Genomic DNA, 27186 nt, shown 5'->3' on the forward strand with positions numbered 1-27186 from the left:
TAAACAAGATAAACAGAGCGCTGCTAATGGCGTTTATAGCATATCAAGGAAGACCAACAATTAGGGAGATAATGACAATGAAGAGAATCTGGTCACTAGGAAGCAAAATAATTTCCCAAAAGGACCCTCTTTCCTGTCTAATAATAACCATTTTCTTTTGAATCACACGCTTCTCTTATGGACTCTGCGTGAAGCCTAGAAGGATTTGAGTGACATTTATGGAACACTATCAGGGTCTCATGTGGGTCGTGGGGCCATCCAACTGTTTCATTTGCAAGAGGCACTACACGAAGTAGAGACATCACGTTCATATGCAAAGAAGTGGGAAGTGGGAAGCTCACAGGGACTTGCCGCCGAAGGTTGGTTGGTGTGCCGGACGGAGAGGAGCTGGTGCTGAGAGCGTTCTCAATGTCCTGATCGAGCTGGTCCAGTTTCATGATCAGCAACAACATCGAGTCTAGCCGCACCCTATCTCGATCTTCTCTTATTTCCTGAGGAACAGAACATGTTGTTACTGAATCTGAAAGGCCATTTCTTGTAAAAAATAAAACGTTCTCTGTTCTTCAATGTGACAAAAAGGACACTGAATAATAGGCAGTCTTCTACTTAAGGGGGAAGGGAAGTTCTATTCTGTACCATCAATGTGCTCTTCATTGGAAAGATACTGACCACCGGCCAAGAAAGCATTTTACATGCATATTAAATATATATTTTCTAGAGCAAGGCACAATGAAAAGGAAGTATAACATCATATCAGTACTGATACTTACTTACAATTTCCGATTAATTATTCTTGAGAAAAGTTGTATGTTTACTCTTCTTTTGTCGTAGTACAAATCAATTATAACATACTAATAATTGTTTGCGGGTTATACATTTAAGGATGCATACAAGATAATATTTTTGGATGAATATTTCTCAGTATAGTAAAACATAGGAAAAGAATCAAACAAGGCAGGATTGTTTAGTTTTGTTTTGTTTTTTTGCATGGGGCCATTAACTTACTGATGCTTCAAGCTATGTCATTGCCAGTATTTATTTTCAAGCTTCTTTTCTTTCACACACTTTTGAAAAAAGCCTCCACAATCGTATGAATAATGGTTACTTATTCTGAGCTCTCTATAATATAGACATATTTATGGAAATAGTTTTGTTTATAAAAATAACTAAAGCTTATTATTGACCATATAGAGTTATTTGGGCATGACTGTTCACTATTCTTGGGTGTTCAAATGAAGTCAGTTAGTATTAGAAAACTTTCAGACTTTCTGTAATGTGCAAGATATCAGGGTTGGGCAGAGTACTGGGTAACAAAACAAAACAAAACATGGAAAGTGCTGTAAGTTTCCTTAGAAGCATAATCTATTGAGGGATGTCACAGACTCGGGACCAGCCCTTTTGAGGCAAGTCATCATTTGTGACTCATGTTGCCCTTGCCATCTTCTCATCTGTCTGAGATATTTACCTGGGTGAAATCAGCTTTAAAATAACCGTCAGTGGTGACCTCAAAGGGAAACTATACTATGATGGAAGCCTGAGGGGTGCAGGCACAAGGGAGTAATTTGGAGGCTTTGCTGAGGTGATGGGATTAGTAGTGGTATGAATGAGGTGACTGTCTGAATCAGATCTTTTGTTTTGGGCCTTTTACTTTTAATCACCCTAAATTCCCTAGTCACCATTAGGGGGGACCCCAAAGAACAAGGACTCATGGATTCATCTAATGCTATAGATGAAATTAGATTAGCTAATATTAGTAATAACTATCTGTTAGTATTAATAGAAGACTGTTAATAATAATAATTATCTTTCACATGTCAAATAATTGGTTAATTAGATTAAGTTGGTCAAAAAATCATTAATTCAGTTAACATGGACAAGTCATTTGTGTAAGCTGAACTTGTGCTTGGTTTAAAGATTAATGTCAAATTGAAAGACCTAGTCCTGTTTCCACAAAGTCATTAATTTTGAGAATAAATTAAGAATTTCTTTGCGTTATGTTAATTCCTTTAGGGTACTGTGCTATGATTATTTCTTCAATTTCCTTCCATCGTCCCTGCTGTCTAAAACATTTAATGAGGCTCTGACAGAGAATTACCGAACTTTTGTCATCATAAAGTTTTATTGTGCTTAAGAAGGGCCAGGATATTTGCAAACAGACCTGAACCTTACTATACATCATATTCCTCAATGCTACAGAACTTTGTTATATTTAAAATAATGTTATTTATAGTAAAACCCTGCTTATACCTTAAAATAGAGTCCCAGAAATATTAGAGATTACTCAGTTTAATTCTCTTCTAAATAATCCAGTAAATGGAAGAATCTGCCTGAATAGAAGACTCAAAGTCCCCTTAATTACTCCCCCAATGTGTTTGCTTATATAATTTCCTTCTCTTTTAAACCAAAGTTGTGTTTGGCAAGATAATGTTCTTTGCATCTCTATACATATCCACGTGTGTTTTTGTGTGATTGTCTTTCATTCCCCAGTAATAACATCCTCAAACACAAAGATGAAGTTTTTCTACCTGGCAGACACAGAGTCAAGTTCTACACTGCATACGTAATACATTTTCAGGAATAATAATAATAATAAAATCAACAGGAGCAAGTGAAATAACACTTCCCAAAGCCTTAGAAAATATATCTTGATATTTTTCCAGCTACCAAGTTAATGTTGGAAAAAACAGTATACCCTGCAGCTATCCTAGACCTATCAGTAGTAGCCTCAGAAATAATTTGTTTTTGAATTAACTAGATGCTGAGTTTGTGCTTTAAAAATTTTTGAAATCCATTGGCTGAGCATCAAATTATTTTAAATTATCTGCCCAAAGAATAAAACAAAACAGCCTTGGTCTAAGATATTTCTTTAGAGAAATAAGCCTATTGATTTTCCCTTTTCTTCATGGATGCTTCCTTGTTCACCATCTATTACAACGTTCAGCCTGAAGTGTCAAGTACACAGACTCATATAGCAGGTTACACATTAGTTAAACGTCACAAAATTGAGTTGGCTACAAATCAGATGCTTTGGATAAATTTTTTGTCCTTGTTGTTAAAGCCCAAGTATGAATATTTCACAAAGTTCTAACCTTTCATATGTCCATGGCTAAACTCCAGCGAATAGCTCATGCCTGAAAACAGAGCTGTGCATTTGCAGATTCTGGCGAGGTTGAACCCTACAGTGGAGCTTCCATTTCATGCTGTCACTATAGGCCAGGAAGAGGAACTTCTTAATAAGCGAAGCTGCCTTAGTTCTAGGTATTTCAGTAACTTAACCCCCTTAAATCAAAGCCAAGATGTGAAATTCTCTCCCCTCCCATCTTTCTTTCCTTCTTTCCTGCAGTCACAGCTATTCTGGGCCAAGCACTATGAAAGGGACCAAATGTTCATCAATGAACAAGAGATAGAAAATCTCTGCTGTTCTGAATATTAGAGTCAACATGAGAAGACAGATAATTAAAGTTAACAAATTCATAAATAAGATCGCTTCCGATAGGAACAAGTGTAAGAAGAAAATAAATAGGGTAATGAGGTAAACAGTAACTGCAGGGGGAGTGTCCCACCTTGTAGAGGGTGGTCAGAGAAGAAATGGGAGTAAACCATGATGGGGTGAAAAAAATGAGGTAGAGGAGAGAAAGATGGAGATAGAGATGGAGAGAGAGAAAGGGAGAGAGAGAGAGAGAGAGAGAGAGAGAAAGAGAAAGGGAAGGAAGGAAAGAAGGGAGGGAGGGAGGGAGGGAGGAGTAGTAGAATTGGGAAAGCAGAGTCCCAGGCAGGGTGAAGAGTGATACGAGGACACTGAGGTAAGAATGAGTTTGGTGAATAAGAGGATTTGAAAAAAAGGTTAGAGAAGCCAGGAGAGGGAAAGTGAGTGAGGGAGTGAGTGGGTGCTAGGACAAAATGAGGTTGAATATAAATAGGAGTCAAATTATATTCTGTCATGAAGGTCACTATAAAGAGGTCAATTTTATTCTTTGTGTGCTATGGGGCTATGGGCAGGATGTAAGCCAATGAGTGATTTACTGTGCTTTTTAAAACTTTTAGAGTTCTCACCGCATATGGACAACCAAACATTTTTGGAACCTCACCATATTTTATGTCCAGCAATGCCACACGACTAATACACTCTGGTTTCCATTCTTTCCAGCATACAGAAACTATGTTTTGGAAGAACACCAATGACCACAATTTATTGCAAGACACCTTTGAAGCATCTGGTCCAATTCTTGACACTTTTATTTAACAATCATTCAAGATACGTTTATTGACCATCTATACTACGTGCTATACATCATTTCATAGGCAGCAACCAATTTCATATTTGTACAGTTATAATTTTTAGAAATGTTATGGAGACAAATTTTGCCTTCCTCTAACTTCCCAGTTTCTCCCTCCAGAACCAGACAGCATAAGTAGTGCCTATTCCATAAAACAACCTTTCAAATATTTGAAAAACTATGTTGTGCCCATTTTCTTCCTTTTCTAGGTAAATCATCCTCAGTTCCTTTACTTCTTATATGACATGTTTTCAAATCCTTATTAGTTCTGTTTACTCTTCTCTGGATATAACTGTCAGTGACCCAATTAATGGTTGGTATCAGGATTAAATATATTACTCTACATGTTCCCTGACCATGAAGACAGAGAAGGCAAGTATTTCCCCATGTTCTGTATACCGTCTTTAATGCAGCCTAAGAATTAATTGCCTGTTTAGAATATGAACAGGCTATTCTTAATGGGATAGCCACAATCTACTTTTTTAATGAGGAAAAGTATTTCGTTGGCTGTGACCTGACCTTGAGTCAACGATATGATATATGTCTCTTTCCCCCAGTATGTGTCTGTGTCCTGCTAAGAAGAGAAACATCCTGTTGTCTTGAGACTATAACCAGCTGATGTCAGGTATAGATAATATATGTAGCTACTGTGGAAGAAATCTCCAGTTGTATCTTTTTCAAACACAAGTCAGTGGATATTTAGGCAAATTACGCAAGAAACTTCTTTTCAATTTGATTTGTTGTCAAAACCTAAAATGGCCAAGCCACATGGTGTTCATTGGGCAATCCGAAAGATCTCCTTCTTTACTTCCAAGAGCTACTTAGTCCTGGGCAGTGAAGTCACTTTGATCACATGGTATCTGGGGGAGATAAACAGAGTTTTAGGGGGCTATTCTCTACAGGGACATAAACTGAAATCCTTTGAACCCGAGCCTCTATGCTCCTTCTTTCCTTCCATCTGAAGAATATAATTCTGACCCTCCTCTTTCTCCAGATGCTCTTTATTGAACAACATAGAACACAGCACACACGGGGAGTGGGGAGGAACTGTACGTTACTGGACATTTCACAGACGGGGCAAACATGAGGTCCAGAGAAAAGGGTGCCTCCCTCAGAGACGCACGGGCTCTGCTTTTCTTATGCCAAGCATTTGGAAGAAAACCAAAAAACTCGGTGAAATACCCGGATGCTTCCAAATAGTAGATATTTGGCTCAGCAAACACAGCACGGCCTGAGTGTTCTGACTGTCAATGAGTTGTGGCATCTCATAGACAGGCGTAATAAAGTAAAGGCTAGGCCAGGAGTAGAACTAAGACTTCCTGATTCCTAATCCAAGGTTCTGGTCTGTACACTGTCTTTGATTCCATACACATCCTACTGCTCTTCTGGGCTGCTAATGCTCCTTGCTCACCCGTAAAAGAAAGGGACCTTTTAGCAAAAAGCTTGGCTCAATTTCATTCTGAAATTATTTGATCTACAGCCAGCTGGACTAGTATGAAATCTCATATTAGTGTTATAAATTTCATTTGACAATAAATTCCTCATTCTAGACTTTCCTTTCTTAATATAATATCCTGCTTAAAGAACCAGAAAGTTATTAATCTGTGTTTCTTTAGAAGCAGTGAAGATTTTCATCTGAGGTGACCCACAGAAGCTAAAAATAATGTAATTATTTTATGTCAGAATTTCTAGGCAAGTTAAATAAGTCAGCCTTAATTTTTATTTGGGTGCATTTTAAGATGAAATTGATGTAGACTGGTAATAAAGGTAATAAAAAAAAACCCAGCTACCATCTTCCACTTGCCAGATATAGTCTGTTCAAACACAAAAATCTTTGTATATTATCTTTAATGAATAATAACATATGCAATATCTTTTTAATATTAGATGGTGGAGAGAGATAAATATTATCCTCACTTAAAGTTGCTACAAGGAATCTTTTAACTGACAGGTAAATTGTGGCTTTACATTAAGTGTTTATGTTCACTCCCTATTTATCTCCTTTCATTTAAAAGGCATGGGGAAGAAAACTGGTCTCTCCTTTGTTCAGTTTTTAAACTCCAATGAGGCTTCAAATGGAGCATTTCTTAGCTGGGACTTTGTAAATTGCCTAAGTCTCCTGAACGATTTAGAAGGACATTTATGCAGCTGGTCCTAAGGAGCGCCTAGAAGTGGCAGGTGTAAACCGGGAGAGAGCTATGTGGGCAGCAGTTCCTTTCTGTCCAGTGGAATCTGAGGATGACTTCCTCCACTGGCTTTAAAGTCCCATTTTTGGCTGGGATATAATTTCTACCTAAGTAATTTGGTAAGCATTCTGAAACCAGTCTTCACTCTAAGTACTAATATATTAAGTGACCTTGGATGTCAATCTACCTTGGATGCAGACTTAATACATTTATAGACACAAAGTCAGCCTTTCTGGGTTGGTTATTTCTCCTGTGTCATCATGCCTACATGATATCTGCAAATCCCTGCAGATTTTTTTCTTTTCGTTTCTTTTTTCCTCCCTCCCTCCCTCCCTCCCTCCTTCCCTTCCCTTCCTTCCTTCCTTCCTTTAGCATTTCTCAGTAGTTCTTTGCTTGGGCTCATGTATTAAAGAAGACAGGACTTTTTCTGGTTTGAAAACATATGAAAAACATCTATTTAACATTAAAATTCCATAAGCTATTTTCAGGAATGTGATGGTCTTTCCTTAGGTGTGGATAACCAAGAAAGGCATAAGTAAAAATTTATTCCTTTTCCATAAAAATACATGACTTCATTTAGAAAAAGAGTCCTGTATTGACCTGGCTTCTGTCTACTTTTCTAGTTTTACCTCTCATCATTCTCCTTGATCCTGCTCAGTGTTCCTCAAATTCAATCATTCTGAGGACAACTATATATTTCCTAATGTTTTTCTTTAATTAGACAATTTTTACAGTCAAAAATGCATTTTTAGGATCTGATTATGGACATTTTTCCAAATAAGATGTACAGATGGCCAACAGGCACATGAAAAGATGCTCCATATCACTAATTATCAGAGAAATGCAAATCAAAACAGCAATCAGATACCTCTTCACACCTGTCAGAATGGCTATTACAAAAAAGACAAGAAATAACAAGTGTTGGTGAGGATGTGGAGAAAAGGAAACCTTTGTACACTGTTGGTGGGTATGTCAATTGGTTGTAGCCACTGTGGAAAAGAGTATGTAGGTTCCTCAAAACATAAAGAAATTGAACTACCATATGATCCAGCCATCCCAGTTCTAGGTATTTATCTGAAGAAAACAAAAACACTAGCTGAAAAAGATAAATGTATCCCCATATTCACTGAAGCATTATTTACAATAACCAAGACATGGAAGCAAGCTAAACACCCAATAATGGATGAATGAATAAAGAAAATAAAGAAAATGAACAACAGAATATTATTCAGGCATAAAAAAAGAATAAAATCTTGCCATTTGTAACAACATGAATGGACCTTGATGGTATGATGCTAAGTGAACTAAATCAGAGAGAGAAAGAAAAATACCATATGATCTCACTTAAATGTGGAATCTAAAAAACAACAAAAAAAAGTTGAACTCATAGATACAGAGGACAGATTGGTGCTTGCCAGAGTCAGGTTGGTTGGAGGGTGGTGGGAAAAATGTGTGAAGGGGGTCAAAAGGTACAAACTTTCAGTTATAAAATAAATAAGTCATGGGATGTAATGTACAACATGGTGACTATAGTTAATAATAGTGTATTGTGTATTTGAAAGTTGCTAAGAGAATAGATCTTAAAAGTTCTCATCATAAAAAACCATAACTATCTGTAGTGCTGAATGTTAACTGGAATCAATGTGGTGATCATTTTACAATATATACAAATAGCGAATCATTACTGTGTACACCTGAAACTAATATGTTATATGTCAATTATATCTCAATTGAAACAATGAATTTTTAATATATAAGTGCTGTATAAAATATAAGTGAAAATCTTATATTTTTCTAATGTGTATCAAATGCCAAAATTATCAAAATAAAAAATCCTTATACTATCTGATGTAATCTCACATAAACCACACTATATTTTAGAAAATACTGTACTAGAAGTACAGAACTTTTGGTTTCTCAAATATGCCATGTTCTCTCTCATTTGCAACTAGGATTACAAGATTTAGCAGACAAAAATTATATTTGAATTTCAGATAAATGCAAAATATATTTTTTAGTATGTGTCCCAAATATTCCATGGGATAATATTGCATGGGATATACTTATACTAAAAATGTTTTGTTGTTTATTTGAAATTCAAATGTAACTGGGAATCCTGTATTTTATCTGGCAACTCTATTTTTGACTCATGTAATAATGCTTCCTCTGCTTAACACGCCTCTCCCTTGCCTGGGCATATGAGAAGAAACTCCTTGGTTTCAAATTCCAATGCAGAGGTCTTTCACAAGGTTGTTTCCTTGAATGAATGAACATCAACTGCCTCTTAAATCACGTTATACAACTTCAAAGAATGTAAAATTTTTTTCTCAGTATCTTATTCAGTGTTATAATAATCCCAAGTAAATCTAAGACTTGCCACGTTTTTTTTAGTAGCAAAATTAAATGTGAAAAATGCATAAGGCTGTGATATTTTTAGGATTATGAATTTATTTAAATTGTTAATGTTTGGTACTAAATCTTCCATGAGTGAGCAAAGTCAGAGTAAATTTTTTGCCACTGAATATTTTCTAACTACTAATTATGTGATGTGTGTTTGTGGCCTTTTTGACATTAATGAAGAGTCCTCACACTGAAGAAGTATGGGAAGTATTTATCTAGCCTAATCCTCTCATTTTTTTCCGATGTGACAATAACCTTGGCAAATTAAGACTTAGTTAATGGCAGAACTGGAAAATCTGAGTCTCCTGATTCAACTCAGCTTTGCTTCCTGTTAAACAGGTAGCCACTAACACTTTTAGTCCTATGAGGCACTTTCTTCAACTCTACAGGTGACCCCAAAGGTTATATTTGCCAAACAAATTCACATGCATTGAGAGGTCTGGGCTGAATACACATAGATTAAAAAATGGATTTAGTCACACATGAGCGGTATCTTCTTATTGTTATCAATCTATACATTTAGAAGACAAGTCATCCTATTAATGATTTGTTCCTTTCTTCCCCCTTCCTTCCCTCTCTCCCTCTGTCCCTCCCTTCTTTTTCTTTCTCTCTCCCTTTCCTTCCTTCCTTCCTTCTCTCCCTCCCTCCCTCCCTCTCTCCCTTCCCTCCTCCTTTTCCTTCTTTTTGTCTTTCTGTCAACAACAAACTCTACCAGTGGTTCTCAAATACTAGAGAGCAACAAAATCATCTGAAGAACTTGTTAAACACAGAGAGCTGCTGACTTAGTAGGTCTGTGATGGAGATGGAGCATTACATTTCTAGCAAGTTCCCAGGTAAGGCTGCTGTCGCTGCTGCTGCTGGGAGCCACACTTTGAGAACCTCTGACCACACACGGGAGAGCAAAAGTCCTCAGCAGTGGCTGATTATAAGTACTCTTGTGTAGCTTTGAAAACTTCCACATGCTAAGGCTCCACCCACCAAATTCAGATTCAGTTGGTGTAGCACAGGACCAAGCTAGTGTGTTTTTTAAAAGTTCCACAGATGTATTCAAAGCATAGTGAGGGTTGAGGAACACGGAAATATATTACAGAGAAAGCCATTCCATGGCTTCAGACAAAAATTAGGACAATAAAAATTAGATTCTCTCCCAGAGTAATTCCACAATAAGAAATCCATTAATTCCCTATGGTAACAGATTAATAGAAAACATACAACAAAAAGTGTCAAAAAGGCACTTATAACATTGAAAACCTATTTCGGACCACTTGTTAGTAATTTGATAAATAGAACAACAACAATAAAAACTCTCTCAGGTAGCAAGTATTTGGAAGGCAACATTCTTAACTTGATTAGGAGTATCAGACAATAGAGTAAATATTAAGGATAATGGTGAAACATTAGAAACACTCCTACAATATTAAGAAAAAGTAAGAATGCTTGTTATCACATATTCTATTCAACATTGTACTTGAGGTTCTGGCTGATACAGCAAAAACAATAGCAGCAACAACAAAACAGTGATTATATTACAAACGAAGAGAATTTGTGCCTTGAAAATCTCAGAGAATAATCTGATAATCTATTAGAACAACAACAACAAAAGGATTTGGCTCAACAAAGAAAAACACAGGAGCATTCTTGTGCACTGTCTTTAACCATTTAAAAAATGGAATAGAAAAAACAATCATAGTAACAAGAAAGACTATACAATATCTAGAAGTAACTGAATGAGAAATAATCAAGATCTTTTATGGAGAAAACCAAAAATGTCACCAAATGACCTAAAAGAATACTGAAAAAATGAGGAGCTATATGATTATTCTGAATAGGAAAATTCTTTCTAATATGCTTCACAGCTAATTTGTTGTGTATATTGTCTGTTTCCCCACTAGAATGTAGCAATCGTTGCTTGTTGTTCACTGATGTAACCCAAGAATCTAGAGCAGTGGTTGCATATTGCCACGTAATAAGGGTTTATTGAATGAATGAATGAATGAATGAAATGTTGTCCTTCAATTAATTTATAAAACCATAGTAGTCTAACCCAAAACTCCCATGGGATTTTTTGGCGGTACACGAGCTTCTCACTGTTGTGGCCTCTCCTGTTGCGGAGCACAGGCTTTGGACGTGCAGGCTCAGCGGCCATGGCTCACGGACCTAGCCGCTCCGCGGCATGTGGGATCTTCTCGGACCGGGGCATGAACCCATGTCCCCTGCATCGGCAGGCGGACTCTCAACCATTGCGCCACCAGGGAAGCCCTTACATGGGATTTTTAATGGAACTTGGAAAGCTGATTCTTAAAGACCAAAAATAAAGATAAGGAAAAAATCCCAAAGGAAGCAGACAAAAAACCTTTTTTAATGTGAATATCTTTAAACATATACAAAAACAGAGAAAGATAATATAATAAACGCTGTGTACCTATCAGCTTAAAGGCTGTCCTTATTTTGTCAATTTTACTTTATCTATCCATCCCTACTTAAAAAAACATATTTCACTCACAAATGCTTACATACAATTAACTTATTTTAAAATTCTCTTGCAAGAGGAAAGGAGTATTAATCATAAATATCTTAGAAACAAAACAAAATAAAACAGATCAAAATATTCTATGAGACACGACAATGTATAATAACCTACAAATGAAAAGACTGATAAAAGTTAAAATACAACTGACAAACTGAGCAAAAATATTTGGATCATATATAATGAAGAATTAAGAAGTTATAAAAAGGCAACCTGGGCTTCCCTGGTGGCACAGTGGTTGAGAGTCCGCCTGCCGATGCAGGGGACACAGGTTCATGCCCCGGTCCGGGAAGATCCCACATGCCGTGGAGCGGCTGGGCCCGTGAGCCATGGCTGCTGAGCCTGCGCGTCCGGAGCCTGTGCTCCGCAATGGGAGAGGCCACAACAGTGAGAGGCCCGTGTACGGCAAAAAAAAAAAAAAAAAAAAAAGGCAACCTAGTAAAAATGGTCAAAGCATACAAAAAGGCTATTCACAGAAAAATTATAATGATTTAAAACCCTAAACTTCACTGGTAATCATAACAATGCAAATTAAGTAAAGAATGAGAATTACTGTTTTTCATCTATCAGATTGTCAAAAAAGAAAAAAATATCTTGACCATGTCTTCAGAAATGTAAATTTCTGCCTTATTTGGAGGGCAGTTTAGCAGTATCTATTAAAATTAAAGTAGGAGTATCCTTCAACCTGGCAATCTAATTTTAGATACCTAGCCTAGAGAATTACTTGCATACATGCAAAAAGTTAGTATGCCCAATACTATTCATTAAAGATTTTTTTCCTAGTGGTCTAAGAACTGGAAATATCCTATGTGGCCATCAACAGAAAACTGTTTAATGTAATGGTACCATAATCCCTTAGATCACTACCCAGTAGCTACAAATATGAGGTAGATTCACATGCACTGACATAGCCACAATAACTTATCCACCACTTCAATTTGAGTTAGAAAACTGTTTCCCTTGGGAGGGATGCAGCCCCTGCCAAGGTTCACGGCTTAATGAATAAAACTCAGATTACCCATCAGCCCCCACTAAGTGCTTTAGTCTGGTGTCCTTGTGTAGGGCACAGCCTATACAAATGAACTTAGGGCCCTGCTACTTATAGGGAAAGTGCTCCAAGAGGGTTTGTTAAGTGGAGAAAGAAAGGTAAAGAACAACAGCCTAGAGAATGAAACCCTTTATGTACTGAATGAACATGCACATGCACACACACACACACACACACACACACCCCAAAGTAAAATTCTGTATTTCTATATGCATACATATAGATGTGCAAAAAAAGATCTGGAAGGATACCCATACTGGAAAATGGGGTGTAGCTGGGAGGGGGCAAAGGGTAAATAAAAAAAAGTTTTGAGACAGATGAAAATGGAAACACAACATACTAAAACTTATGGAATGCAGCAAGAGTAATTCCAAGAGGGAAGATTATAGCAATAAATGCCTACATTAAGAAAAAAAGAAAGACCACAGAAAACAATCTAAATTTATATTTCAAAGAAAAATAAAAAGAACAAATTAAGCCCAAAGTTAGCAGAAGGAAAGAAATAATAAAGATTAGAGCCGAAATAAATGAAATAGATACCAGAAAGACAACAGAAAAGTTCAACAAAAGTAAGAGTTGTTTTTTTGAAAACATAAACAAAAGTAACAAACTTTTAGCTAGAGGACTCGAATTAATAAAATTACAAATACAAAGGGTTATAAGAGACTACTATAGACAATTCTATATTAACAAATTAGATAGCTTAGAAAAAATGGTAAATTCCTATAAACATACAACTTACCAAGACAAAATCATGAAGTAATAGAAAATATGAACAGACCAAGGAGCAAGGAGATGGCATCAGTAATCAAAATTCTCCCAACAAATAAAAGCCCAGACAAGATCGTTCCACTGGTGAATTCTACGAAATATTTGAAACCAATCCTTCTCAAATACTTCCAAAGAGGAACAAACACTTCCAAAGACATCTTACAAGGCCAGCATTTGGTTGATACCAACGTCAAAAAAGGACACTCCAAGGAAAGAAAATTGCAGGCCAATGTCTCTAATGAACATAGATGCAAAAATCCTCAACCAAATATTAGTAAACTGAATTCAAGAGCACATTAAAAGGGTTCTATACCATGATTAAGTGGGATTTATCCCTGTGATGCAAGGATAGTTTAACATATGCAAATCAATAAATGTGATACACTACATTAACAGAAAGAAGGATAAAAATCATATCATTTCAATAGACACAGAAAAGGCACATGACAAAATTCAACACCCTTTCATGATAAAACCTCTCAACAAATCATGTTTAGAAGGAATGTACCTCAACATAATAAAGGCCATATATGACAAGCCCACAGCTAACATCATATTTTGTGGTCAAGAGTTAAAAGCTTTTCCTCTAAGATTAGGAACAAGACAAGGGCGCCCACTCACGCCACTTCTATTTAGTGTAGTACTGGAAGTCCTAGCCACAAAAATTGGCAAGAAAAAGAAATAAAAGAAATGCATCCAAATCAGAAAGGAAGAAGTAAAATTATCTCTATTTGCAAGTGATATAACCTTATTTACAGAAAACCCTAAAGACTCCACCAAAAAAAACTGTTAGAACTAATACATGAATTCAGTAAAGTTGCAGGATAAAAAAATCAACATACAGGGCCTCCCTGGTGGCGCAGTGGTTGGGAGTCCGCCTGCCGATGCAGGGGATACGGGTTCGTGCCCCGGTCTGGGAGGATCCCATATGCCGCGGAGCGGCTGGGCCCGTGAGCCATGGCCGCTGGGCCTGCGCGTCCGGAGCCTGTGCTCCGCAGCGGGAGAGGCCACAACAGTGAGAGGCCCGCGTACCGCAAAAAGAAAAAAAAAAAAAAAAATCAACATACAAAATCAGTTGTGTTTCTATATATTGACAACGAATTATCTGAAAGAGAAATTAAGAAAATTATCTCATTTACAATAGCATCAAAAACAATGAAATACTTAGAAATAAATTTAACCAAGGAGATGAAAAACCTGTTCACTGAAAAATATAAGACATTAATAAAAGTAATTGAAGAAGATATAAATAAATGCAAAGATATCCCATGCTCTTGGATTGGAAGAATTAATATTATAAAAATATCCATGCTACCCAAAGTGATCTACAAATTAAGTGCAATTCCTGTCAAAATTCCAGTGGCATTTCTCACAGAAATAGAACAATCCTAAAATTCATATGGAATCACAAAAGACCCTGAATAGCTAAAGCAATGTTGAGAAAGAAAAACAAAACTGGAGGTGTCATATGTCCTGATTTCAAACTGTATACCAAAGCTATAGTAATCAAAACAGTACGGTACTGACATAAAAATAGGCACAGAGACCAGTACAACACAATAGAGCCCCCAAATAATCCAATGAATATATGGTCAACTAATATTTGACAAGGTCACCAGGAACACACAATGGGGAAAAGACAGTCTTTTCAGTATAGCTGATTTCACAGAAACAGAGAATAGAACGGTGGTTGCCAGGGGCTGTGGGGAGGGGGAAATGGGGAAATGTAGATCAAAGTACATATATTTTCATTTATAAGAATAGTAATTTCTGAGACTCTAAGGTACAGCATGGTGACTATAGTTAATAATAAGTACTGTATACTTGAAAGTTGCTGAGAGTACGCCTTAAGAATTCTCACCACACACACACACACACACACACACACACACACACACATACACAAAAGAGTTAACTATGTGAGGTGATGGATATGTTAATTATCTTGATCTTGGTAATCATTCCACAATGTATATGAATATCAAATCATTGCATTGTATACTTAAAGTATATACAAATTATTTATCAATTGTTCCTCAGTAAAGTTGAAAAAAAAATCATGGATTTAGATCATTTACTTATAGCATAAGTATTTCATTGATCTCTTTTTGATGATTACTAATTTGAAAAGGAATAGCTAGTGAGTAGTAGCTCCCTTATATTATCAAGTATTTCATGCACATATAGCCTCCTCAATTAATTTTTAAAACCCACATGAGAAGAGATAGGGCCTCATGCTTCTCTGTAACCTTACCAAAGGATCTAGCCGAGAAATTGTCCATAGTAGGACTCAAAAGTATCTTTTGATTAATTAACAATTAGTTATCTACTAAGCCCCAATCTTTAGTGAGCATCCACATAATATTGTCAATCTCTAAAAATTAAAGATTCTACAGAGAGAAAGCATAAACAGCTACTATGGGAAATTTCCTTTTTAATTGAAGAGAACTTTTCAGATGCACTGATTAGAACATGTGTTGGCAGTAGAGTGGTTCATTGTTTGTGTCCTTACAAGACTTAGTGAAAACTCAAAAACCTCTTTGTGGTATAATATTTCTGAGGGAAAGGGACATTTGAAAAATAGCCTTTTGCTTCCAAAATATTGAGGTTACTCATCCTCCAATTCCCTGAGATCATTAAGACCTGTTTGTTTGCTTTTCTCTTGTGCATAAGGAAACCAAACAATGCCTTCTTCTTTCCCAATATGGCCATAACTCTTAACCCAAATTTCTGCCTAGGGAATCTCTCCCGCACACTGAAGAGGAATTTTATCTTGCTTGTTCTCCATATAAACCATGGGCCCATGAAAGGAACCCATAAGTTTCTATGGTTTTTAATTCAAATGGTCATATTCAATAATATGGGTCACCTGTGGAGTTGACTTGCACCTACTTCCTATAATGAATAGTAATTATTTAGCTACTTATTGTATAAACACAAATAAGCACAAAGTAGAATGTGACCGATAAAGCTTGTGAGTTAAAGAATAATATTAAATAGCATTTGAAAATGGGATTTAGGTTTGCTTAAAATATTATAGTTTGAGGTATATATATATATCTATATATATAGTGTACGTATTTCATGAGGGTTGAACCAACGAATAAAAGTAACTTTCTGTGTTTTCAAAAGGTGGGGTTTAAGACAATATAGTATCACTCTTCTCAGAAGCCCAAGGGAGATGGACTAGTACTTAGTGATAAAAATCTGTTATTTTCATGGTAAAATTATGAAAGAGACCACAGAGTTGTAATTTAGAGCTGGAAAGGATTTCAGATGTTTGTAGCTTTTTTACCAATGAAAAAATTATCTAAGATTAGTAAATCAAGAAACAATTGGCTTGTTAGGTTTTGACTGCAAGAGAGGGTAGTTGTAGAGAAGGTTAAAATATATACCCTAGAAAACTACACACGATTAATGTACACATTAGTTGACAAATGGGTATGTTAGCCAATGTGAATCTCTTCTTTTTGAGTGTTTTAAGTTACTCTTGGAGAAAGTTTGGCCCATCTCTCCTTCTTTAGTCTGGGTTTCAGGGAGGGGGCTGTATAAAATTTTCCCCATATTGAACAACTATTAGATCAACAACACTGTGTTGCATACAAGAGATAGAACAAATCTTCTCTTCATTTAAGAAGTTTATATTACACCTAGCAGACTGCCATGAAAACAAGCAGCCAAAACAAAATGGGATGAGTATGAGTTTAGCGCTAGAGCAAAGTGCTATTAAAGCAAAAAAAATAAAAATAAAGAAGAGATTCTGTTTGGGTGATATGGGGTCAGCTTCATAGAGAAAGCAACAATTAAACTGAGCCTTAAAACTGAATAAGACTCGGAGGGATGGAGGGCATGGAAGTGCCAGGAGTGCTGGGAATATCATAGGACATGAAACATGTTTGAAAAATAGATTTGCATTGATTGAGTTGAGGCATGAGAGACTAGCTCTGGCTAAAGGCTTGTGCAAAGCACCGTGAAAGATAAACTAAATGCACAGAAAGCAGTTGACTTGAACTCCACAGGTTTGTCCTGTCCCTCAAGCTTACCATGCATGTACCTTTCTATTTTTTCTCTTCACCCACCAACTTCCCTTTTCCAGGTCTCCGTTATGATATTTTTACAAGGTAAGTAATTGTAAAGTACAAAAAGCAAATGATCTCTTTCTACTCTCTCTGAAATCCCCATTGCCTCATGGTGTCATCTCTGTCTGCGGTTTCTAGGGGCACAACATATTTCCCCTATTTGTTTCAAGATGAACCTAAATTTACCAGTGAAGTGATTTGCAGAAGTAGATCTGTTTTATAAGCAGGTGAGGCGGGGCCCCTGCTAGGTCGGTAAAGTTTCACCTCACTGTTCTTTGGTAACAGTTGAGACCTAGTATAAAGCATTAAAATATTTTTTTACATTTACCAAATTTCCAGGCATTTCTTAAACATTCTGTCGTTATTTAATCAGAAATGGCATTTCCAGAGAATTTCTGCTTTGGTTTATGTCATTATTCAATTTGATAAAATTCTATTCAAATTTTATTTAACCACAGATGTTTGCTGATGAATAAATGGTCATATACGCGAGAAAGCATAGATCTTTTAGTAGAACCTGGCACCATTACTGATAAAATAATTTGAAGTACATGTTTTTCTACTGTGAGCAAGTTAAAGAAAGGACTGGATGTTTTTATTCTAAATGTCTCCTTCTGGATTTGAAAGCGTTGATCCTTACAGACTTAGAAAGTCTAACCAAGGGGAAAATAAGAATTATGATCTCATTTTTTTTTTTTTTTTTTTTTGCGGTACGTGGGCCTCTCACTGTTGTGGCCTCTCCTGTTGTGGAGCACAGGCTCCGGATGCTCAGGCTCACCGGCCATGGCTCACGGGCCTAGCTGCTCCACGGCATGTGGGATCTTCCCAGACCGGGGCATGAACCCGTGTCCCTTGCATTGGCAGGCGGACTCTCAACCACTGCGCCACCGGGGAAGCCCTGATCTCATTATTTTTAAGATTGTTATTTGCTGAGCAGAATATAACCCAAATGTGAATTTTAGAATGTCTATAAAAATAGGAAGTAAATGATCTTAAGAAATGTCTTTATTCCATATAATAGGATTTTAAGGTGGGTATTTCCTTATGTTATTGAAAATAGAAACACATCAATACTCTTCTGGCTGACGGTTCTCACAAATTTTGCAAATTAAAACAACACAACTCATTGTCCTACCTGGAAAAGATAACAGTAATGGTAAAAAAAAAAAATCAGATCTCCATTTTTTGCCTTAAGATGTTTCTTGTGCTCTTGGTCAGAAATTAGTTATTTAATAGAACTGACATCCTTGAGCAAGTATTTATAACAGCCTCTGCATTTAGTAACAAAGTGTGCCAATGCATATTGAATATAAATGGCTGTAAATACGATAATATTTACATACTATCATAATATTAATTGCTAAATTTTGTGAGGAAGTGAGTAGTAAGAATTCTATGAACTTTCTCACATACCATGTCGCTAGGAATATTGTCTTAAAAGCCCTCCAAGCATTTAGATGGCTCTTTCTGAGCTCCTAGGACACAACGTGCAGTAAAAGAAGAACGGTTAGGAAGAAAGAGCCACTATCTCTAAGGGAAATATGCAAGCACCACAGATGCACACATCAAGCTGCTGTTTCCCACACACCCCACGGCTCCTCTTGAGCACAGGAAGGGAAAGAAAAATCCTCTAAAAAATTAACCACATGTTAGTATTGAAACATTGCCAGGAACGCAGAGGACCCTAGAGGGTTTGTTGCAAATCAATATTGATGGAGCCGTGTGGGGGGTCAAGAGAGTGGCACATCTTGCTCTCAGAGTTCACAGGACAGAGTATTTTTATTCAGCCAAAGAGGAAAACTCAGAAAACAAACAAACAGTGGTGGGAATGACACAAGCAGCACTAACAGTCTGTCTGACATCTTTAGATTAATGTACAGTGAGTAGGTGGGTCACTATCTCAATCGATCTCTGATTTATACAATCCCTGGGGGGCAGAGGGTTCTTTTTCAGCAGAAGGTGATTTGGGGTATTACAAAGCCCTCCTGGTGATTGAGAAATTGGATTTTGCTGGAATTTCTGATGTATCGGATCAATATCATTATTATACTGGATTGTAGCAAAAATATGTCACATTGGCATGGGCAAACTAATTGTAGTTTAATACATGTAAAGCAAAAACAAGCTACCCCACACACCCCAAAACACCTAAAAACTGTTTCTCCCCCCTTTTTTGAATGGACCAATCTGTATACAATCTGTATACAGATGTCTATGCTTAATATTCCAAGTAATTGTGAAGTAACAGTCATTTTTTCCACATAAAGTAATTGCAGGCATTATGTACAGACTTCTAACATAAAGCTGGCAAGCAGTAGACACTCAAAAAATTTCTTTTCCCTTCTTTTCTGAGCCTCAATAGCATTTTCTAAATTACACATGGCGATACAGATGTGAAGGGTTTTTATTAGTAGTATTAGCAACAATTGCAGTAGTAAGTACATACTAATATTTTTCAGTCATTTGAGTACTCCTGTATTGTAATAAATACTTTCTTTTTATATCTCAGATATAATTCTTCTGACTCACTCTCTACATTCAAGTAAACCTGGTGCTTAAGCCTCTTTGCTTCATTTTCTCACTCTGCACCATCTTTGTTCTGAGGATCACAGAATTTAAAGCTTGAAGGAGAACTTGAGACCATTTAGATTATCTTTATCTTTAAACAGTTATGACAACTGAGGCCCAGGAGAGGGTTAGTCAGGACAAGTCTGATCCAGAAATCAGTCCTTACTCCTCCCAGATGTGTTCCACCACTTTCCTATGTACTTCGTATCTCAGAGGGACTCCTGACTTTACAGTGCCATTGCCTTATTTTACATATATTTTTTCCTTCTCTTTAAAAATTGCCTACGTTTCTCTCTCACCCTAGGATTTCCTCCAATTCTCCCTGCTGTCATTAGAACTTCTCAAGATTACTTACAGTGAGACCTTACTGAAAAGTTTCTTGTTACGTGGGCTTTTCTTAATGTTGTCCAGTGTTAGCCTATAACTTGCCACCTCTAAGGCCTTTGTCTGATGCAGATGTGGCCCAAACTTTAATCTGTATTTTGGGACTTCCTGCTCTTTGCTTTGATTCCACGCTCTTGCACTGTCCTGACACTGGACTGTTCTGTTCTGTGCTCTGGTTTCCCACACAAGGACAGCCAGTTCAGCTCCCAAGAATCACTCTACTCTTCGCTCATTTCTTCTTTCCTTGAATTTGTATCACTAGTCTAGTGAGTGCAATATGATTTCACACCAGTTCTTTCTAATCGTACAGAATGAGATTTTTTTTTAACATGTGAAGATGAGAAAAACCTTAATCTGTTTCTCTGTCAGCTTGAAATTGATGCTGCTCTTCAGCTCAGAGTTGACCTCGTTTCCTACTTTGTGTGGAAAATCCTATTCGTTCTCCAGGGCATAATTTATTAGTTGTCCTCTCTATGACTCCTTTCCTATTCCCTTTTCCCCCAGGATTAATCAACCCTTTTGCCTTGCACTCATAGGCCCCTTGTTCTCTTATAGTCATTTTTGTCTATTTTCTTGAAAAATTTGTGAGCTCCTAGGGTCAACAAAAAAAAAATCTTGTTCCTTTAAATTGTATGATTCTCTTTAGGGCCTTTTACAATTTCTACCTTTTCTAGAAAACAAACTCTTAATCCTTTATTAGACTGAAGCTCTCAGATGCAGGAATAATGTCTTCTTATTCCTTTCACCCCTCACTGTATCTAATAAAATGGTGAGCACACAGTGGTCACTAGATATACTGACTGCTTGACCATTTGGCCAGAAATCTCGTATCAGAGTTCTCAGTTTGGTCTTAGAGAGACAAAACCCTCTGTACAAATGGATTTGGGAACAAGGGAAGGGCCTGGTTAAAATTTAGGGCCCAGGAAGAAAGGAATTTAGTTTTTCTTATTAGTCTTTTAATCTCAGCATTCCTAGGTCTTTGCGTGGATGTGTGCTGGTGTAGAAAGATAATGTAGCAAAAGAGAACAAAGGAATGGAAGTTAGAAATACATTCACTGGATCCACTGGAGTCTTGGGATAAGAAAACACGTCATTGGCAAGAGATGCTGTGTGCTCTACTGTAATCGTAACTGGGTTTCAAGTACATACGTGGGCCTAGCTTAATGTTCCCCAAACTGATATTTGAGGATTTTAGCAGGGACTTTTCATTTGAGATATAAATAGTTCTGACTTGAGAAAAATGTTTGAATAAACAAATACATTTGTGAAATTCTCTTTTCTGTGATATTTATTTCCTATAATTGTTTACTGAAGCATTATAATGTTCATTAGCATATTGAAAGCTTTGAGAATTCCTCAAGTAAATAAAATTATTTAGCTTTATTTCTCAAACATATCTGAGCATGGCATCCATTTATCCATCCATTTGTTTTTCACAGAACACTAGTTTGAGGAATGCTGGCCCAACTACTCCAGGGTGATTTGAGTTCGGAAGAAAAGATACTCCCTGGGAGATTGTAGGTCACCCCTTCTCCATCTGTTGGGTCTCTGAGAGGTAAGAATTAAGTTGTCCAAGACAAGAGCTCTCTGGAGACTGGCTACAGCTAATGTTGAAGTAAATCAATTTTAATAAAGTGCTGTTTCTCAAACTTTAATGGACATACACATAACCTGGAGATTTTGTTAAAATGCAGATTCTGATTTAGTAGGCCTGGGCTGGGGCCCGAGATTCTGAATTTCTAATAAACTCCAAGGTGATACTGATGATGTTAGTCCTGAAAAAGCCCTTTGAGTAGCAAGGCAGTAGAGTGTTGAGATGGTAGATAAGGTCTGGGAGCCACTGTGCTATCATGGACCCTAGCCCCATTAAGATTCCAGGGAAAGGGTTGGTGCCCCCCAAGCAAGGAATGCTGGAATGGCAGAACAGGGCTTGAGGCCAAGGTTCCGCAATGGCATATGGCTATTTCGTTCCAGTTCTGACTTTCTCAGAATCTGATGTCCATTCCAAGGTGTTGTTCTTGAGTGTGATGGGCAGTGGTGCCACTCCTGTCTGTTTGTTCCCCAATATCTGCCATTCTAGAAAGTCTATGAGTGTTCTGCCTGGCTTCTGTCTGACAGTCTTTGAGTACAAATTTTCTGAGTAGAGACAAAGAGAAATTGGGAAGTTTAGGAAATTAGGAAATAAGTTAGGAAGGAATTATTCATATTGTTCTTCAAAAGGTCCTCCATATAATCATCCTAAACCATCAATTCAAACTCATTTTCTTCTGTTCCTCAATCCAGAGCTTTTAGACCCATTTAGTCTAGTCTCTTCCTTAGCCTACTCACATGCCATACTAAGTTCCTCCTTCATGCAAGGACACAGGCTGTCCATCTATGTTTTCCTTTTCTTTCTAATTCTTACTCAAATGAGAGCCTAGCTCAAGTTCTGCTTTCTTCATAAAGCCTCTCCTAATCACCCCAAAGCACGTTCTACAGAACATAACCAGCACTACTGCTCTTCATTTGCTATTTTAACATTTTTGGCTCACAGTCACACTTGGGGTTCTTTCAGAACAGGGTACCTCTTATTATTTTGTAAATTTTAATTTTACTTTCTCATTTTCTGCTTTTCTAGCCTCTTGCGTTTTCTACTTTCATGCTTGTGGGCAGAAAGAAAACTTCTCTAAGCACTTGGTTATCTCACGTGTGAAATACAAACGTTGGACTAATCCGTGGTTTTCAAATACTTTGGAGACACAGAACCATTTCTTCCAGGAATATATTACATAGTAACCCAATATATGGAAGGGATCAAAGTAGACCCTGGTAGGGCTGCAAGGCAACATAGTGGGGTGAGGAAGGCAGAGACTTTCCTCTTGCACATCCCTCTACTCTTTGTAGAGTCTCTGTCTAATCATAAAGTCGTACAGAAATCCAGAAAACCACTGGATTCGATGATCTCTAAGGTTTTTTAAGACTTTAAAGATTTTGAATTTAATCATCAGAGGAACTTTAGTGGTTTATGCTAAAATGGACAAACACATCATGACAAATAAATAAAATCATAAAATAAATCCATACCCCATAATGATTTTTAAGGTGTGGTTCACTGAACACCTGCATCAGAACCACTGTGATGCCTGTTAGAGATGCCAGATCATTGGTCCCCTTTGAGTCCAACTGATTCATAGTGGGTGAGACTTGGACATTTGCAGTTTACCAAGTCCCCTAGGTGATTTGTATAAATATGGAGGTTTGAAAACCAATGATGGAAACCAACCAGAATAGTGATTTTAAACAACAGTGCACATAAGGATCAACTATTACGTTTTGTAAAATGTAAGTATCTGGCTACTCCTACCGTAAGTTCTGATTTAATACATTTTGGATGCGTTCCAGGCATCTGTACTTTTAAAAAACTTTCAGAAGTGATTTTCTGTATACCTCTGAGAACCAGGGTTCTCAAAGAGAGGTAAAATACCAAAAGCTGAGATGTACACAGGTGCTGTCATTATGCAGCAAGTTTAGCTTTGAGCTTCCTACTAGTTAAAGTAAAAAAGAGAAAGTTTTATTTTATGTATCCTTTTGCCATGCTCATTGCAGTGCAGAGCATAAAGTAACGCTCAATAAGTATATTTTTATTTATTGGAAGAGCTCGTGCATTTCTTTTTTGGTGCCTCTTATTGAGGTGGTAAGACCTATAGATTTAAAAAAAATATTCTACTTGCTCAAAAAGGCACATGAAAATATTGTCAGCTAAGTATAACTCTAAGAATACCAAAATATTTGTTTGAAAAATATGCTGATAATTAATAATACCTAAGTACTTTTATTAATTATTGGGAAACACAAAATCCAAAGGTTAAATCCCCATTTGTTTTTGATAACTTTCATTTTTACTTATACATGCCATACTTAAATGCTACCTGATACCTACATGAGCATCTAAGTGGTTCTCAACTTGGACTAAACATTTTTTTTTAAAGCCTAATGATACCCAGGCCACACTCCTGAATAATTATATCAGGATCTCTGAGGGTGGGACCTACCTCCAGTATTTTATACAGCTCTCCCAGGAATTCCAATGTGAAGCCAAGGTTCCAGCTTTAATCAATAGTTCTCATATTAGAGAATGCATAAAAGTTACCTGGAGGGTTTATTGGAAATGAAAATTCCCCTCTCTCCTACATGTGAGATTCTGATCCAGTAGGTTTATCTGAAAATTTAGATGTGATTGTGCTGCAAGTGGTATTTGAGAAACCAAAGCCCATGAAAAAGAATCAAACAAATTTTAAAAAGAAATCTAAAAGTAAACGCTGGCATAGGAAGTAAAAATGTGCTCTATCGTTCCAATGCTGTTTAATTACCCTTTACCAGTGGACATGATTGGAGACCTCTAATCTGTGATAGATGCTAGGCCACAATTACACATTTGAGTCCTGGAAGCTTTTCACTTACCCACTAACTGTGCGGCAGGAGACACACTTAAATACAACAGACCACTGAGACACCTTAAGTCAATCTTCTGAAGAATGATTTTTAGTTATATTTTGAGGTGCTGCTCACTGTTTTTTTCTCTGCTGAAATTTGGAAGGTATAAAGTAGAGGTTCAACTTGGAAATGCACCTTCTCGATTAAATAAAAAATTTGGAAAATTACCTGAAATATTTTGACTTATGAAATTTGGCAATTGATTTTAAAAACTCTATACAGTGGGAAGGCTGAAAAGAATCAATATTATATTGCTTAATATATAAATTCTCTATATAAATTCTCAATCTTAAAACTAAATATTAAACAGAATTTTATAAACCACTATATTTTTTGTGAAATGTATTTTATGGCCATTAAATTACCAACAATTGGTTATATTATGGATAAATAGTTACTGAGATAGAAAAATTCACAATACATTTTGATACTTAAAAGCATTGAAACATGGCATGTGCAGTTAACTGTCATCATATCTAGTTGCATGAAGGACACTGATAAATTAAAAAAATAAGAATGAATAGACAACAAATGAGGATAAGTTACAAAATCCTCAACATGAGGATAAACTCTAATATCCTCTAAGATCCACAATTGTTTCTTCCATGTCAGTCAAGCGAGGGTTGATTAGGCTATGGCATTAGTTTGAGTCCCTCACAGAAATACTATTCAAACTAGTTGAAGTAAAAAGGAAATGTTTTGGGGATATCAGTAAGAGGTCCAGGAGGTGGATGCAGGGATGCAGGCACAGATGCATTTAGGAATCTACCAAAGTTTGTGTGTGTGTTTTTTTAATCTTTCTATATTGAGTTTTTTTTAAACCTAGTTTTTATTTTATATTAGAGGATAGTTGATTTAAAATGTTGGGTTAGTTTCAGGTGTAGAGCAAAGTGATTTAGTCATACATATACACACATCCATTCTCCCTCAGATTCCCTTCCCATACAGGTTATTACAGAATAGTGAGTAGAATTCCCTGTGCTATACAGTAGGTCCTTGTTGATTATCTATTTTATATATAGTAGTGTATATATGTTAATCCCAAACTCCTAATTTATCCCTCTCCCAACCTTTCCCTTTTAGTAATCCTAAGTTTGTTTTCGAAGTCTGTGAGGCAGTTTCTGCTTTGTAAATAAGTTCATTTGCGTTATTTTTTAGGGAATACCAAAGTTATCACAACTCTGTCTCCCTTGTCTCTGTGATGTCTTCATTTCCAGGCAAGTTTTCTCAATGTGATACCAAACATGGCCACCTGGGGCTCAAGACTTTATTTGAGCTCAAGATACTTTCAAGACAATCTTTCTTAGAAAAAGTACTCTCAGAAAACAAAACAAAGCAAAACAAAACGGGATAACTGTGGCCAGGGGGATAATTTATGGCTGGCCAGAATGGGTGACATGCTTACTCATGTCTAGGGCTTGGGATAGAGAGTCGTGGGTGGGAAAACAGGGGGTGCAGAGTGGAGGGAAGGCGGTCATGTGATTGACAGTCTCCTAAGGCCAAGTAGAGCAGATATAGAAATAAAAATATTCTGGGCAAATAAAAGTTAATGGCTTCCCACAATAGTTAGTATAGAAAATGAGTCCAAAGAAAGGAATATTTTTTGACCTGATCTTAGAAATTCATATGTAACATTTTATCACAGCTCTTGTATCTGTCTATTTCAGTTAGTGGTTTTCTGCCTCCCTATCAAATTTTCTTGTTAAAAATAACAAAATATGTATTTATTGGAAAGCATTCTTAGGTTGACATTTTAAAATGATGGAGCAAATTTAACGATATCAACAGGCTACTAAATTTGACCAAAATAAATCCACTTTCTCACAAATTGTAATCAACTCAACAACGCATTATGTTGAAAATGAAACCTAATTAACTATAGTCAGCTTCATAATGGATATTATTGCATTTCTTTAGCTAAAAGCAAATGTGGATGGATGATAGCTTAAAAAATAGTGTACATGGTAATAATGATCTAGTTTGAGAGCAAAACATACACCCAAGAAAAATTAGTGTGAACAATTATAAAACAATTTATCACCAATCACTAAATGATATAATACATCCTATATACACTCATGCCTATAAAAACATTAGAATTCTCATTTTAATCCTACAGTTTTATAACTCCTATATACATAACAGGTTTATTTACATTCTATTAAACATTACTGGAGAAGTGTTCAAAAGTGTTCTCTTTTTACTAAGAAAGGCAATACTCTACATCAATTTTAAGGCTGATCTTTGCTTTACACCATTCAGGGCTGGAAAATCTCTTTTACCTACAGGAAGATGTATTGGCAATGTAGAGTATGAACTGCCTCAGTGAAAACGCAAGAAAAAGATTCAAATGCTTTGAAATTTTGGCAACTAGCAGATGGTTAGCAACATCTGTAAGAGTAGCTCGAGTAGAGTAATGAAGTTGTGAGACAGTGCATGAAGTACAAATAGGAAGTGAAACATTAAGACAATG

At 36.6% G+C, this 27186-nt stretch overlaps 1 protein-coding gene across 3 annotated transcripts in view; it reads right to left on the reverse strand.

The window, feature by feature from the left end:
- Positions 1-27186, reverse strand: part of DLC1 (DLC1 Rho GTPase activating protein) — a 408689-nt gene that overhangs the window by 306349 nt on the left and 75154 nt on the right. For all 3 annotated transcript variants that reach the window (XM_081220746.1, XM_081220747.1, XM_081220745.1), the window contains one exon: positions 342-491. In XM_081220746.1, the coding sequence (XP_081076872.1) occupies positions 342-491 (150 nt within the window). The remainder of the gene's footprint in view (positions 1-341; positions 492-27186) is intronic.

This window comes from Mesoplodon bidens (assembly GCF_964165515.1).
Source record: "Mesoplodon bidens genome assembly, chromosome: 20".
Lineage (NCBI taxonomy): Eukaryota > Metazoa > Chordata > Mammalia > Artiodactyla > Ziphiidae > Mesoplodon > Mesoplodon bidens.